General features: G+C 46.9%; 1 protein-coding gene across 2 annotated transcripts in view; it reads right to left on the bottom strand.

The window, feature by feature from the left end:
- ACACB (acetyl-CoA carboxylase beta) overlaps positions 1-14,024 on the bottom strand; it is a 162,990-nt gene that overhangs the window by 131,654 nt on the left and 17,312 nt on the right. For both annotated transcript variants that reach the window (XM_050749626.1, XM_050749628.1), the window contains exon 2: positions 11,957-12,618. In XM_050749626.1, the coding sequence (XP_050605583.1) occupies positions 11,957-12,609 (653 nt within the window). In that variant the 5' untranslated portion in view covers positions 12,610-12,618. The remainder of the gene's footprint in view (positions 1-11,956; positions 12,619-14,024) is intronic.

The raw sequence follows: 14,024 nt of genomic DNA, 5'->3' as shown, positions 1-14,024 counted from the left end.
GCGAGGCGGAGGTTGCAGTGAACTGAGATTGCGTCACTGTACTCCAGCCTGAGCTACAGAGCGAAACTCCATCTCAAAAAAAAAAAAAAAGAAAAAGAAAAGAAAAGAAAAAGAAAACATTTTAGGAGCTAAAGAGACTTGAAAAGAGAGTTTCTGCCAGCCCCTTCCTAAGTCAATAAATGAATAAATTAAACATTATGGAAAGATCCTTGGCATTTACTCAGGGGCACATAAAAATATTTATAGACAATTTAGTTTCCTGACTTGCTCCCAGCTTGGAGCTGATAAGAGGTGTGGGCTGGGATGACGAACAAGCAGCTGGGAGGCTGCACTGCAAGCCCACCCAGTCTGCTATCTGGGAAAGTGGAGATGCCAGGTCCCTGGTGTCCGCTCCCTTTCCTGGTATTCCTTCACCTACCTTCACCTGCAGGCCCCGCTCTGCATGTCCAGACCCCACAGAGCGTCATTCGCCTTCCTGGGATCCGAGGTCTGCCTTGCTAAACTGTTCTTACCTCAGTGATCCCAACATGGTCGTAAACGGTGGCAGGAAGGGACGCTTCAGCACTCATCTGCTGTTTTGGACTTTATCCTTTTATCGGGACACTTTACCTGCCTTTTCAATCCTCTTCCTCCTCCGTGGACACAGGTTACTACACCTTCAAGGTGTAAGCCCAGCCAGGGCTTGGGAATAACCATGAGCACAGGCAAGAACTTTGGAGGAAGCCCACCCAACTAATGGCTACTGAACCACCTCTGAGCCGTCCACCCCCAGCACTTGCTCCCACTCGATCTCAACAATCTTCTACGATAGGCATTAGTATTATCCTGCCTCAACAGAGCAGGAAATTGCAGCTCAGAGAGGTAAGAGGAGAGCTCTGAATCCAGACCTAATTGTGGGTCCTGGGCCCTTATGCCGTGCACTGGATCTAATGACCATGATTGCACCATGGGTGCTGCTTTGAGTGTTGTGCTCACGGCAAGTCAATAAAGCCTGATCCCAACCCTGTGAGGGAGGTAACACTATGACTTCATTTTAGAGGAAACGGAGGCACAGAAAGTCACAGAACTTCCCCCAAGTCACATGATGGCTAGGTGGAGAAGCCAGCATACCAGCCTCCAGCCTCAGCCACCAGCATGTTGTGCTCTTAACTACTCCACAACTCTCTGTAAAAATGGTGGGGAATGCCCTGGCCTGTGGGCTCTCAGACCCCTTGCCCTGGCCTCCCTAAGGACAGAGGCTGTATCTCACCATCTTTGCATCTGCAGTGCCAGCTGAGTGCCTGGCACCCAGCAGGGTCGCAATAACTGCTCCTGGGCCAACAAATGGATGGGACAAACCTTGGCTTCCCCACCCACCATTTCATCCCTTAGTGTGTCCTCTCTCTTGCCTAGAACCCAGACCACCTGCGGTCATTTACCAGGGAGAAAATGGTTCTAAATTAACAATTTTTTTTAAGAGAGATAGGGTCTTGCTCCTTTGCTCAGGCTGGGGTACATTGGCACAATCATAGCCCACTGAAGCCTCGAACTCCTGGGCTCAAACGATCCTCCTGCTTCAGCCTGCCTGAAATTAACAAACTTTTCCCCCATTTTCCAGCTACTCTCCTTCTCTATCTCCCAGCCTCCTCCCTGCTGTCCATTCCTCCACATATAAAGGAACAAAGCCACCAACTGTTAGAGCCACAAAGAACCTCAGAGTGTCCAGTCTGGCCCCTGAGAAGGTAGATGATGTCCTCAAGCTCATACAACTTAAAGGTTGTCCATAAACTATCAATCTCCCAACCCTTCCCACTAATAGAAAGAACAAGTTAGGAGGAGGCCAGAGGTGCCCATCCTGGAACCCAAGCCTCTTGCCCCCTGGGGGAAGGTTAGGCAGTGACACTAATACCGGCAGTTGATTGACTGATTTCACATCCACATCTAACGAGGGTCTGGGTTCAAATGGTGCTCTGGGCCTCTGATTATCTTGCTGGGAGGCCTGGAATCTCTCTGGGCTTCAGCTTCCTTTCTAGGAAGTGAGATGATTGGTTTACTCTTTCCCACAATTTTTATACTGTTTTATTATTATTGTTAAAATGCATTATAAAATGATATTTAGAGCAGAAAGTTAGAAAATGCGGAAGAAAATTTAAATCACTCATAATCATACCACATAAACATGATTATTTACTATTTGGAGACACTCTTTACAGTCTCTCTAAGACACACACATACAAACACATACATATACACACACATACACACATTTATTAGGCACATTTACTAAGCAGAAGCATTTTTCGTGCTTACTATATGCCAGGAACTGTTCTAAGCATGTTATATATAGTCCATAATCCCTTATCTGAAATTCCCAGGCCTGAAGTGCTTTGGAACTTGGAAATTATTGTTTTTAGGAAAGTAAAACTTTCTGTTTCACATCATCATATTAATATTTCAGCAGCAGAATAAGATAAATACTGACTATAAATAACTTCACATCAATTCAGGACAGGTTTTGCTGCCAAATGAGTTCACCACTAATTTATGAACTTCAGTTTCATAGCTTTAAGTTTCAGGATTCCAGCTGCAATCTCAGCAATCCTGAACCTGTCCCATTCCATTCAGTCCACATGTGCGCCGCATAGGGTCATACTAAGTAGGGGTACAAGCTAGGAAGAGGTGGCTTTGAACCTGAGTGTCTTATCATAGGCCCACTATGCACTAACCGCATGCTGTTTGTCCACAAAATGGGAATAGGGGGTTCTTGTAACCGTGCTCATTTCAGAGCATGTAAGCAGCGATTTTGCCACATCATGTAATGTTCTCATTAGCGCTGTTTCTAAGTGTTGCATAGGAATTCCAACCCTTGGGGACTGTTTCCAAGTCGAAGGAAAGGCCAAGTTCTAATCCCCGCCCTGATATGAACCCAAAGGGAAAGAGATGGGAGGAGAGATCTTAACGCACAGCACGAGGTCATTGGATCCATATTCTCAGCCAGCCCTTGCCAGCTGGGAGAAAGGACAGAAAGGCTGAGTTTGCATGATCCTATCAGAGACAGAAGAAAAATTTTAAATTGGAGTTTCACCCCAGAACTAGTCTCCAAAGTCACAAGATACATGCAGAAAGAATTTTATGAAAACAAAAATTTACTGCTGCTAAAGAGCAACAACTATAAAATGCCTATTCACCTGTTAATTAATTCATTCATCATTCATTCATTCATCCGTTCATTCATTCATTCCTTCATCCATGCCCACACTCATTCATCACGTGTTTCACATTCCCCTGTAATGCAGAATTCTGTCTTTGGCAAGCTTGTTGCAGCTCATTTCATTCATGTAGTTAGCAGATATTCACAGCCTACCATGAGCCAGCACCAGCCTAGGCAGTGGGGAAAAACAGAGACCACTATAAATATGGCCCTGCCTTCAAGGAACTTGCTTTCCAGGGTAGGGAGACAGGTAATAACCAAGTAGATCATAAAAAAAATAAAAGACGTAATCTTTTAGGAGCTGATTGTGGAGGCTCACACCTGTAATCCCAGCACTTTGGGAGGCTGAGGTGGGTGGATTGCTTGAGCTCAGGAGTTCAAGACCAGCCTAGCCAACATGGTGAAACCCAGTCTCGACTAAAAATACGTTCAAACAAACAAACAAACAAACTATATATATATATAATATATATATATAGCCAGACATGGTGACGCATGCCTGTAGTCCCAGCTTCTCAGGAGGCTAATGTGGGAGGATTGCTTGAGCCTGTGGGGTGGAGGTTGCAGTGAGCTGAGATTGCACCACAGCACTCCAGGCTGGGTGACAGAGTGAGACTGTGTCAAAACAAACAAACAAAAAGGACATAATCTCAAGAAATAATTAAATGTTGCAAAGACAACTAATCAGAGTGATTGATAAAGATACAGAAGGTGGTTGGGGGGTAGATATTTTAAATGTGAGAAGGGGACAGGAAAGGCCCTTTGAGGAAGTGACTGATCGGCAAAGAGCTAGCAGTAGAGGCAGGACTGGCTACAGAATTTGCAGGACCCAGTGCAAAATGAAAACACAGAGCCCCTTGTTGAAAAAATATTGTGAATTTCGGGCTGGGTACAGTGGCTTATGCCTGTAATCCCAGTACTTTGGGAGACCGAGGTGGGCAGATTGCTTGAGCTCACAAGTTTCCGACCAGCCTGAGCAAAATGGCAAAACCTCATCTTTACCAAAAATAAAAAAATTAGCCAGCTGTGGTAGCACGTGCCTGTAGTCCTCGCTACTCGGGAGGCTGAGATGGAAGGATTACTTGAGCCCAGGAAGTCAAGGCTACAGTGAGCCATGACCATGCTACTGCACTCCAGCCGGGGTATCAGAGCAAGATCATGTTTAAAAAAACAAAACAAAAAAGAATCTCAAGACGACGACAACAGAGCATCAAAACATGCGCGGGGTCCCTTGAAGCACAGGGCATGCCTGTGAAGTTAGCCCTGGTGGGAGGTCTGGGTTCAGGGGTTGGGAGAAAGAGAGTGTTTCAGTTCAGAGGGAACAGCCAGTGCAAAGCCCCAGAACAAGAACACAATTGTGAGAACTTTGGGATGCTATGGGCACCACAGGAAGGAGAAGGCCCCTTGAAGACTACTTCAGAAAGAGCTTCCTCCCAAACCACAGACTTGACACAAGCATTTTCCATCCGTGCCCTGCCAGTCTCTCAGCTACTGGCCTGGCAGGAAGAGGCGAATATAGGAGGTGGCCTTCCAGGGCAGAGCAGCAGTGAAGTGACTGCCGAAGGAAACTGCAGAGGGCAGAAGCAGATCCACAAATACAAGTCACTTCTTCACTGTGGCTTCCACGTGAGTCAGAACCCTTGAATAGATACCCCTGGCTTCTTCTCCGAGGCCTTAGTTGTTTGTCTTGGAAATGGGGCAAGGATTGGATCCTGTCTGGACTAGCTTAAACCTCTAGCCCCTGCTTCCATTTTGCAGAAACAGGACCTCAAACGGTAAGAAGATTTGCCAGAGGATACAGATTATTTAGCAACTTATCAAGAAAAATAATAATTTTTCTTTTTTTCAAATCAGAGTCTCACTCTGTCGCCCAGATTGGAGGGCAGTGGCGCAGTCTCGGCTCACTGCAACCTCTGCCTCCCAGGTTCAAGCAATTCTCCTACCTCAGCCTCCTGAACAGTTGGGATTACAGGCACCCTCCACCATGCCCAGCTAATTTTTGTATTTTTTTTTTTTTTTTTTTAGTAGCGATGGGGTTTCACCATGTTGGCCAGGCTGGTCTCAAACTCCTGACCTTGTGATCCGCCTGCCTCGGCCTCCCAAAGTGCTGGGATTATAGGCGTGACCCGCTGTGCCTGACCTCAAGAAAAATAATAACTTTTTTTTTTCAGGAGGAGCTTCCTGGATTCAACTAACAGGGATTCTTGCTCACCATATTGGCCTTTTTGTGTCAGGCTTCATTTCTTCAATGCTCCAGCTGGTTATATGCAGCTGGCTGGCTGGCCTGCACACACCACCCTTAAGCAGAATTTATGCTTGTTCTCACTTGTAAGTGGAGCTAAATAAAGCGTACACACGGACATAAAGAATGGAATAATAGGCCGGGCGCGGTGGCTCAAGCCTGTAATCCCAGCACTTTGGGAGGCCGAGACGGGCGGATCATGAGGTCAGGAGATCGAGACCATCCTGGCTGACACGGTGAAACCCCGTCTCTACTAAAAAATACAAAAAACTAGCCGGGCGAGGTGGCGGGCGCCTGTAGTCCCAGATACTCGGGAGGCTGAGGCAGGAGAATGGCGTGAACCCGGGATGTGGAGCTTGCAGTGAGCCGAGATCTGGCCACTGCACTCCAGCCTGGGCGGCAGAGCGAGACTCCGTCTCAAAAAAAAAAAAAAAAAAAAAAAAGAATGGAATAATAGATACTGGAGATTCGGAAAGGTGGCATGGTGGAAGGGGGTGAAGAATGAGAAATTACCTAATAGATACAATGTACACTATGCAAGCAATGGCTACAGTAAAAGCCCAGGCTTCACCACTGGGAAATACATCCAAGTAACAAGACTGCACTTGTAACTCCCAAATCTAAAAAATTAAAACAAAATTTTAATGTATGGGAGGCCATGGTTTTGAACTGAGCTCCTGTGCTCAGTCCCAACAGACCAAATCAAAATGAATCACTCCTGGCCAGCTGCCTCGTAATCATTCTGAACTTTGAAACTGACCAGTTTTCTAAAAAACAGGAGATTCATAGCAACCAATCAGAAGGGGTCCAGTTTACCTGAGCCAACATAAGAAAGTTGCATTTGTTTTAACCCTATAAGGAAAGTCACTTTGAAACTATGAAGTGGGCTGGGCGCAGTGACTCATACCTGTAATCCCAGCACTTTGGGAGGCCTAGACGGGTGGATCACGAGGTCAGGAGATGGAGACCAGCCTGATCAAGATGGTGAAACACCATCTCTACTAAAAATACAAAAAATTAGCTGGGCATGGTGGCGGGCTCCTGTAGTCCCAGATACTCAAGAGGCTGAGGCAGAAGAATCGCTTGAACCCGGGAGGCGGAGGTTGCAGTGAGCCGAGATCACGCCATTGCACTCCAGCCTCCAGCCTGGGTGACAGAGCAAGACTCTGTCTCAAAAAAAAAAAGAAAGAAAGAAAGAAAAAGAAAACACTATGAAGCTCCTCTTTGTCAAAACAAACAAACAAGAGAAAGCCTTGTTTCTGCTTTCTTCAGCCCTGTGCTGTCTATAAAGCCAAGCTCCTCTCTGCTCAACTCTTCGGAACAGCCATTCTATTTTACAGAACGAGGTGCTGCATGATTCTAGAATTGTAAATAAAAGCCAATTCGAGTTTTCAACTAAATTTGCTGTGATTATGTCTTTTGACACCACCTTCCACGGCCCATACCTAAAACTGCTTGGGTGTTGACCTGTGGACGCCAGGGTCAACAATCTGGTGTGCCAAAGATGACAAAATCCAAAGCCAAAAGCTCTGCAAGATAACAGAATGTTCAGCCTCATTTTATTTTATTTATTTATTTATTTATTTATTTGAGACAGAGTCTCACTCTGTTGCCCAAGCTGGAGTGCAGTGGCGTGATCTCAGCTCACTGCAACCTCTGGCTCCTGAGTTCAGACAATTCTCCCACCTCAGCCTCCCGAGTAGCTGGGAGTACAGGCGTGCACCACCATGCCTGGCTAATTTTTTGTAGTTTAATAGAAATGGGGTTTCACCATGTTGCCCAGGCTGGTCTCAAACTCCTGAGCTCAGGTAATCCACCCACCTCAGCCTCCCAAAGTGCTAGGATTACAGGCATGAGCCACCTCACGTGGCCTCATTTTAATTTTAATTTTTATTTTTATTTTTGTAGAGACAGGGTCTCATTATGTTCCCCAGGCTGCTCTCAAACTTCTGGGCTCAAGGGATCCTCCCACCTCAGTCTTCCCAAATGCGTGAGTCACCACGCCGGGCCTCAGCCTCATTTTGATACATGTTGTTTCCAACAGGCTGGAACACCCAGGTTTTGACATAATTTTTTCATCCAGCCAAACAGCAGAGGCAGCAGGCAGCAGCACACATGTCTAAGGCTTGACTCCCTGAAGATTCTTTGATGTGGGATTCTCACAACAGTTCATTAGAAACAACAAACACACGTGGGTCTCCTCTGTCAGAGGCCCCTGATTCTGGGGCTGGGAATGTTCCTCGAGGAAATGCCAGTGTCTCAGGAGGTGCCAGCAGAACCACCCACATTGCCCCTGGGTGCTAAAATTCTCAATTCTCAACTCTGAAAATGCTCACAGACTGGGGACAAAAGAACTAACTGTAAGTCAGTGAGCTTTAGGGCCACAGGTCACACCTCAGGAGCCTGGTGCAGCCTCCTCATTCATTTTTTTTAATTTTTAATTTTTTTTTTTTTTGAGATAGGGTCTATCTCTGTCACCAAGGCTGGAGTGCAGTGGCGCAGTCTTGGCTCACTGCAACCTCTGCCTCCTCAGCTTAAGTGATTCTCCCACCTCAGCCTCCCTAGTAGCTGGGACTATAGGTGCACACCATCACAACTGGCTAATTTTTATATTTTTTTGTAGAGATGGGGTTTTGCCATGTTGCCCAAGCTGTTCTTGAACTCCTGAGCTCAAGTGATCCACCTGCCTCAGCCATCCAAAGTGCTGGAATTACAGGTGTGAGCCACCAGGCCTCCTCATTCTAAAGATGAGAAATTGGAGGCTCAGAGAGGGGAAGGGACTCACCCAAGTTCATGCAGCACGTTGCTCCTCCCTGCACCATATCATAGCCCTTTGAATCGCCCACAATCCTACAGTGTCATTCAGCTCCACATTCACTGCCTCTCCAACATCCCTCTGTCCCTCCTGACAGCTGTTTGCTGGGACAAAGTAAGGGTAAAAGACTTATCTCCAATGCTAGGTTTCTATGCCATGAAGACATGAGGGCAGGAAATTCACTCAACATTTTGGTTTCGTTTTCCCTATGAAAGATAGTTAAGTAGGCTAGACACAGTGGCTCACGCCTGTAATCCCAGCACTTTGGGAGGCCAAGGCGGGTGGATCACTTGAGGTCAGGAGTTCAAGACCAGACTGGCCAACATGGTGAAAGCCCGTCTCTACTAAAAATACAAAAATTAGCCAGGCGTGGTGGCAGGTGCCTGTAATCCCGGCTACTTGGGAGGCTGAAGCAGGAGAATTGCTTGAACCCGAGAGGCAGAGGTTGCTGTGAGCCAAGATCGCGCCACTGCGCTCCAGCCTGGGCGACACAGTGAGACTCTGTCTAAAAAAAAAACAAAAAGAAGAAGAAGAAAGGGAGAAAGAGAGATCTTTCCTCTTTATAAAGGTACCAGCTCAGAAAAGCCGTGGTTTCAGCTCAAACCAGTAAAGACCCCTCAAAATGGTGGCAGAAAGACAGTGGGTGGAAAGGTGGGAGACTTGCCCCCCTTTCTATTTATAAACTACCAAATATGGATGCTTTATTCTCTTTCCAAGTACCTGAGAAATATTAGTTCATTTAATCTTCACAACGATTTTGGCATCCAAGACTCAGAAAATAGTAATAATAATAATCATGTTATAAGTTTGTTGGTTTGATACATTCTTCTTTGTTTTTTTGTTTTGAGACAGGGTCTTGCTCTGTTGCCCAGGCTGGAGTGCAGTGGTACAATCATAGCTCACTGTAACTGCAAACTTCTGGGCTCAAGTGACTCTCCCGCTTCAGCCTCTCAAGTAGCTGGAACTATAAGTATGCACCACGATGTGTGGCAAATTCTGAATTTTTTTTTTTTTTAGAGATGGGGTCTCACTATGTTGCCCAGGCTGGTCTTGAACTCCTGGCCTCAAGCGATCCTCCTGCTTCATCCTCCCAAGGTGCTGGAATTACAGGTGTGAGCCACCATGCCTGCCTACATTATCCCATTTAATCCCTTCCACATTATCCCATTTAATCTCTTCCACATTTTACAGAGGTACGGCGGCCTGGAGAGGTGAAGGGTCATGCCCAAGGTCACACAGTAGGGGGTGGCAGAGCCAAAGGTTGCACCCCACTCCAGCTGACGCCACAGGCTGTGCTCTTCGTACTAGATTCTGAGACTTTCTCTTCCCTTAACCCTTCTAGAAACTCAAACACTTCCCCTGAAAAGTGTCAGTATATCGAATACTTTCCTCTTCCTTTTTCTCTGTCTTCTACTTCTAGCTACCAGGATTAAAATCAAGCTCACTGCCTACATGGACACGCACGGAAGACCACCTCTAGATTTTTCTAATTTGGGAGGAGACAGCACAGGAGATGTTTAAAAGAATAGCCAATAAAACTTCACTCCAGAGGAACAAAACACACTGGAAGGAAGAAATAAGACAATGAGAACAGAGGTTTCCCTCTGGCTGGTGAAGTTTTGGTTGGTGGCTCTTTTCTTCTCTCTGTTCTCCTGCATTTCCCAAATTTTCTACCTGGAAGTGCTGTATTCCATTTGTAATTTGGGGGTGGCAGAGGAGAAGGTAGATAACAACAACATCAACAACAAAGCCACTGACTGCAGCCACTGGGATAGTCCCACCTGGCATGAACCTACAGGCATCCATTTCCAACAATCAAATTGATGGAGACCTTCAGAGTGTTTGAGTTTCTGCTTTTCAGGCATCACTGGAGGAAGGATGGTTTTTCAGTTGTCAGTTACCTGCTGAATGAATGAATGAATGAATGGGCTGGGTGTGGTGGCTCATGCCTGTAATCCCAGCACTTTGGGAGACCGAGGCAGGAGGATTGCTTGAGTCCAGGGGTTGGAGACCAGCCCGGGCAATATGGTGAGATTCCCATTTCTACTTAAAAATTAGCTAGGTGTGGTGGTGCACACCTGTAGTCCCAGCTGCCCAGGAGTGCACTGAGGTGGGAGGATTGCTTGAGCCCAGGAGTTTGAGGTTGCAGTGAGCTATGATCCTACCAGTACACTCAGCTAACAGAGTGACAGAGTAAGACCCTGTCTCAAAAAAAAAAAAAAAAAAAATGAATGAATCAATGTCTCTTTAGGAGGCAGAGAGAACTGCCCCTCCCTCTAGACTACCATCCTCACTTGTGGCTCTTGCCAGGCTTGGCTTATTCATCTTAAACTATAACTACACACAAGGTCATCTTCCCCAACAAGGCTGAGGTCTTCTAGAAAGTCAATTTCATGGCATCGAGCCCTGTGCATGCAGTAGATGCACGAGGAATGATTTCTTTCCTTTTTTTCTTTTTTGAGACAAGGTCTCGCCCTGTCAGACAGGCTGGAGTGCAGTGATGCCATCTCAGCTCACTGCAACCTCCGCCTCCTGGGTTCAAGCAATTCTCCTGCCTCGGCCTCCAAAGTAGCTGAGATTACAGGCACACGCCAGCATGCCTGGTGAAATTTTGTATTTTTAGTAGAAACAGGGTTTCACCATGTTGGCCAGGCTGGTCTTGAACTCCTGACCTCAAGTGATCCGCCTGCCTTGGCCTCCCAAAGTGCTGGGATTACAGGCATGAGCCACTGCGCCCAGCCTCAAGGAATGATTTTGAAAGGAGGGAGGGAGGGAGGGAGGCAAGGAAGGAAGGAAGATGGGAAGGAAGGAAGGAAGATAGGAAGGAAGGAAGGAAGATAGGAAGGAAGGAAGGAAGGAAGGAAGATAGGAAGGAAGGAAGGAAGGAAGGAAGGAAGATAGGAAGGAAGGAAGGAAGATAGGAAGGAAGGAAGGAAGATAGGAAGGAAGGAAGGAAGATAGGAAGGAAGGAAGGAAGGAAGATAGGAAGGAAGGAAGGAAGATAGGAAGGAAGGAAGGAAGATAGGAAGGAAGGAAGGAAGATAGGAAGGAAGGAAGGAAGGAAGATAGGAAGGAAGGAAGGAAGATAGGAAGGAAGGAAGGAAGGAAGATAGGAAGGAAGGAAGGAAGGAAGATAGGAAGGAAGGAAGGAAGGAAGATAGGAAGGAAGGAAGGAAGGAAGGAAGATAGGAAGGAAGGAAGGAAGATAGGAAGGAAGGAAGGAAGGAAGATAGGAAGGAAGGAAGGAAGATAGGAAGGAAGGAAGGAAGATAGGAAGGAAGGAAGATAGGAAGGAAGGAAGGAAGATAGGAAGGAAGGAAGGAAGGAAGATAGGAAGGAAGAAAGGAAGGAAGATAGGAAGGAAGGAAGGAAGGAAGATAGGAAGGAAGGAAGGAAGGAAGATAGGAAGGAAGGAAGGAAGATAGGAAGGAAGGAAGGAAGGAAGATAGGAAGGAAGGAAGATAGGAAGGAAGGAAGATAGGAAGGAAGGAAGGAAGGAAGGAAGATAGGAAGGAAGGAAGGAAGGAAGGAAGGAAGGAAGGAAGGAAGGAAGCTTCTGAGAAGGCTCGTGTCTTCTCCTTTTGTACATAGCCACCCTTGAAGTCTTGGCATCAGCAAATGGCTTGACCAAGGTGGGCACAGATTGGGAAGGGTGTGGACCCCACCTGAACTCTGCACTCCTCGGTTATAAGGAGAAAAGACACGTTACCTCATAGTGGGGACACGGGTCTCAGCTTCACCTGCGGTCAGAGCAGCCTCCAGGGACAAGGCCCCCAAGCTGGCCCGGCTGCCCTTCCTGGTAGACTCACGAGATGAGCCGGCAACAGAGTCCTCGTCGGAGGAGTAGTCATCAAAAGAGCCCAGGATGAAGTTGGTCATCAGCTGCCTCTTGATGTTTGCCTGCTTCCTGTCTTCTTTGGAGGGGGAGCCAGCTTGCTGGCCCTGGGGCCTGGCTGAGGAAGACAGGCCATTGGTATCTGGGGCCTCCAGACCTTGTGTCCCGGTCCTGTTGGCTTGGAGCTCTGGGGAGGGTGCTGCGTCACTGGAAGAAAGGGGGTTTTTTGGGGGCTTCTGGTGGGAGGGTGGCAGGGAGTTTCTCCGCCGACCAGCATCTTTGGGGCCTTTGTGGGAGGCTGGCTCGGCCTGGCTGGGAGTCTTGGGCAGAGAGTGGTCCTCCCCATTTCTCTGCGGTGTCTCCCCTGAGTTGTCAGAGGCTGGAAAGGGCTCCTGGCTCAGGATGAAGTTTGCTTCTGATGTACTCTTGGTGATTGGCTGGGAGTCCGTCATTTTCCCCCAGATTTTTAACCAGGAAAAGGTCAGACAGGAGAAAATCAGACAAGATAGACAAAGAAGAAAGACCATTCAGAAAATCTGTAAGGAGAAAAGGAGAGACATTTTAGGAATTACATAATCAAATGATTTCTCTCTTAAAGAAGCTAGTGGGGCGGGAGGCTGTCGGGGTGCTGTGTATTCCAGAAACACAGGACCGGGGGAGAGATGGGGTTCCCCTCCCTGCTCTGCCTGAAACATGCTTGGACATATTCCTTCACCCCTCTGGATCTTAGTTTCCTGCCTCTAATTTAGGTATAGCAACACTTGCTCAATGTACATCATAAACGTTTATGCGAGTGAGAACTAAATGAGGTAATAGTGTATGTTAAGGGACTTCATTCTGGCGGCATTATTCATTATGTAGAAATGTGAAAACAGCCCAAATATTTCTTAACTGATGATTGTAGAAACAGAATCGATCGATCTATGGATAAACAGGTGGATCCAAACAATGGGACATTCTTCAGCCATAAAAAGAAGGCTGGCTGGGCACAGTGGCTCAGGCCTGTAATCCCAGCACTTTGGGAGGCTGGGGTGGGTGGATTGCTTGAGGCCAGGAGTTCAAGACCAGCCTGAGCAACATAGCGAAACCCCATCTCTACTAAAAATACAAAAATTAGCCAGGCTTGGTGGCATAATCCCAGCTATTCGGGAGGCTGAGGCATGAGAATCACTTGAACTCGGGAAGTAGAGGTTGCAATGAGCCGAAATCATACCACTACACTCCAGTCTGTCAAAAAAAAAAAAAAAGACCAGGCATGGTAGCTCACGCCTGTAATCCCAGCACTTTGGGAGGCCGAGGCAGGTGGATCACGAGATCAGGAGATTGAGACCATCCTGGCTAAGACAGTGAAACCCTGTCTACTAAAAATACAAAAAATTAGCCAGGCATGGTGGCGGGCGCCTGTAGTCCCAGCTACTCAGGAGGCTGAGGCAGGAGAATCGCTTGAACCTGGGAGGCGGAGGTTGCAGTGAGCCGAGATCATGCCACTGCACTCCAGCCTGGGCAGGAGAGTGAGAGTCCATCTCAAAAAAAAAAAGAAGAAGAAAGAAAGAGAATTGAAGGCCCAATACATGCTACAATGTGGATGAACCTTAAAAACTGCTAAGTTAAAGAAGCCAATCACAAAAGGTCACATGTTATACGATTCCAAGTATATGAAATGTGCAGAACAGGCCAATCTTGAGAGACAGAAAACAGATTAGTGGTTGCCAGGACCTAGTGGGATGGGGGTGATGGCTACAGGGTGTAGGGTGTCTGTTTGGGATGAGGAAAATGTTCTAAAGCAGATTGAGGTGATGGTTGTACAACTCTATGAATATAGTTAAAAAACATTGACTTGTCCTTTACATGAGTGGATTGTATGCCATGTGACTTATCTCTTAAAACAGCTGGGCTTTTTTGTTTTTTTGTTTTGAGATGGAGTCTCGCTTTGCTGCCCAGG

The sequence above is a fragment of the Macaca thibetana genome, chromosome 11, assembly GCF_024542745.1.
Source record: "Macaca thibetana thibetana isolate TM-01 chromosome 11, ASM2454274v1, whole genome shotgun sequence".
NCBI classification, from domain to species: Eukaryota; Metazoa; Chordata; class Mammalia; order Primates; family Cercopithecidae; genus Macaca; species Macaca thibetana.
The sequence above is the reverse complement of the archived record's forward strand: the minus strand, read 5'-3'. Positions and strand labels throughout refer to the sequence as shown.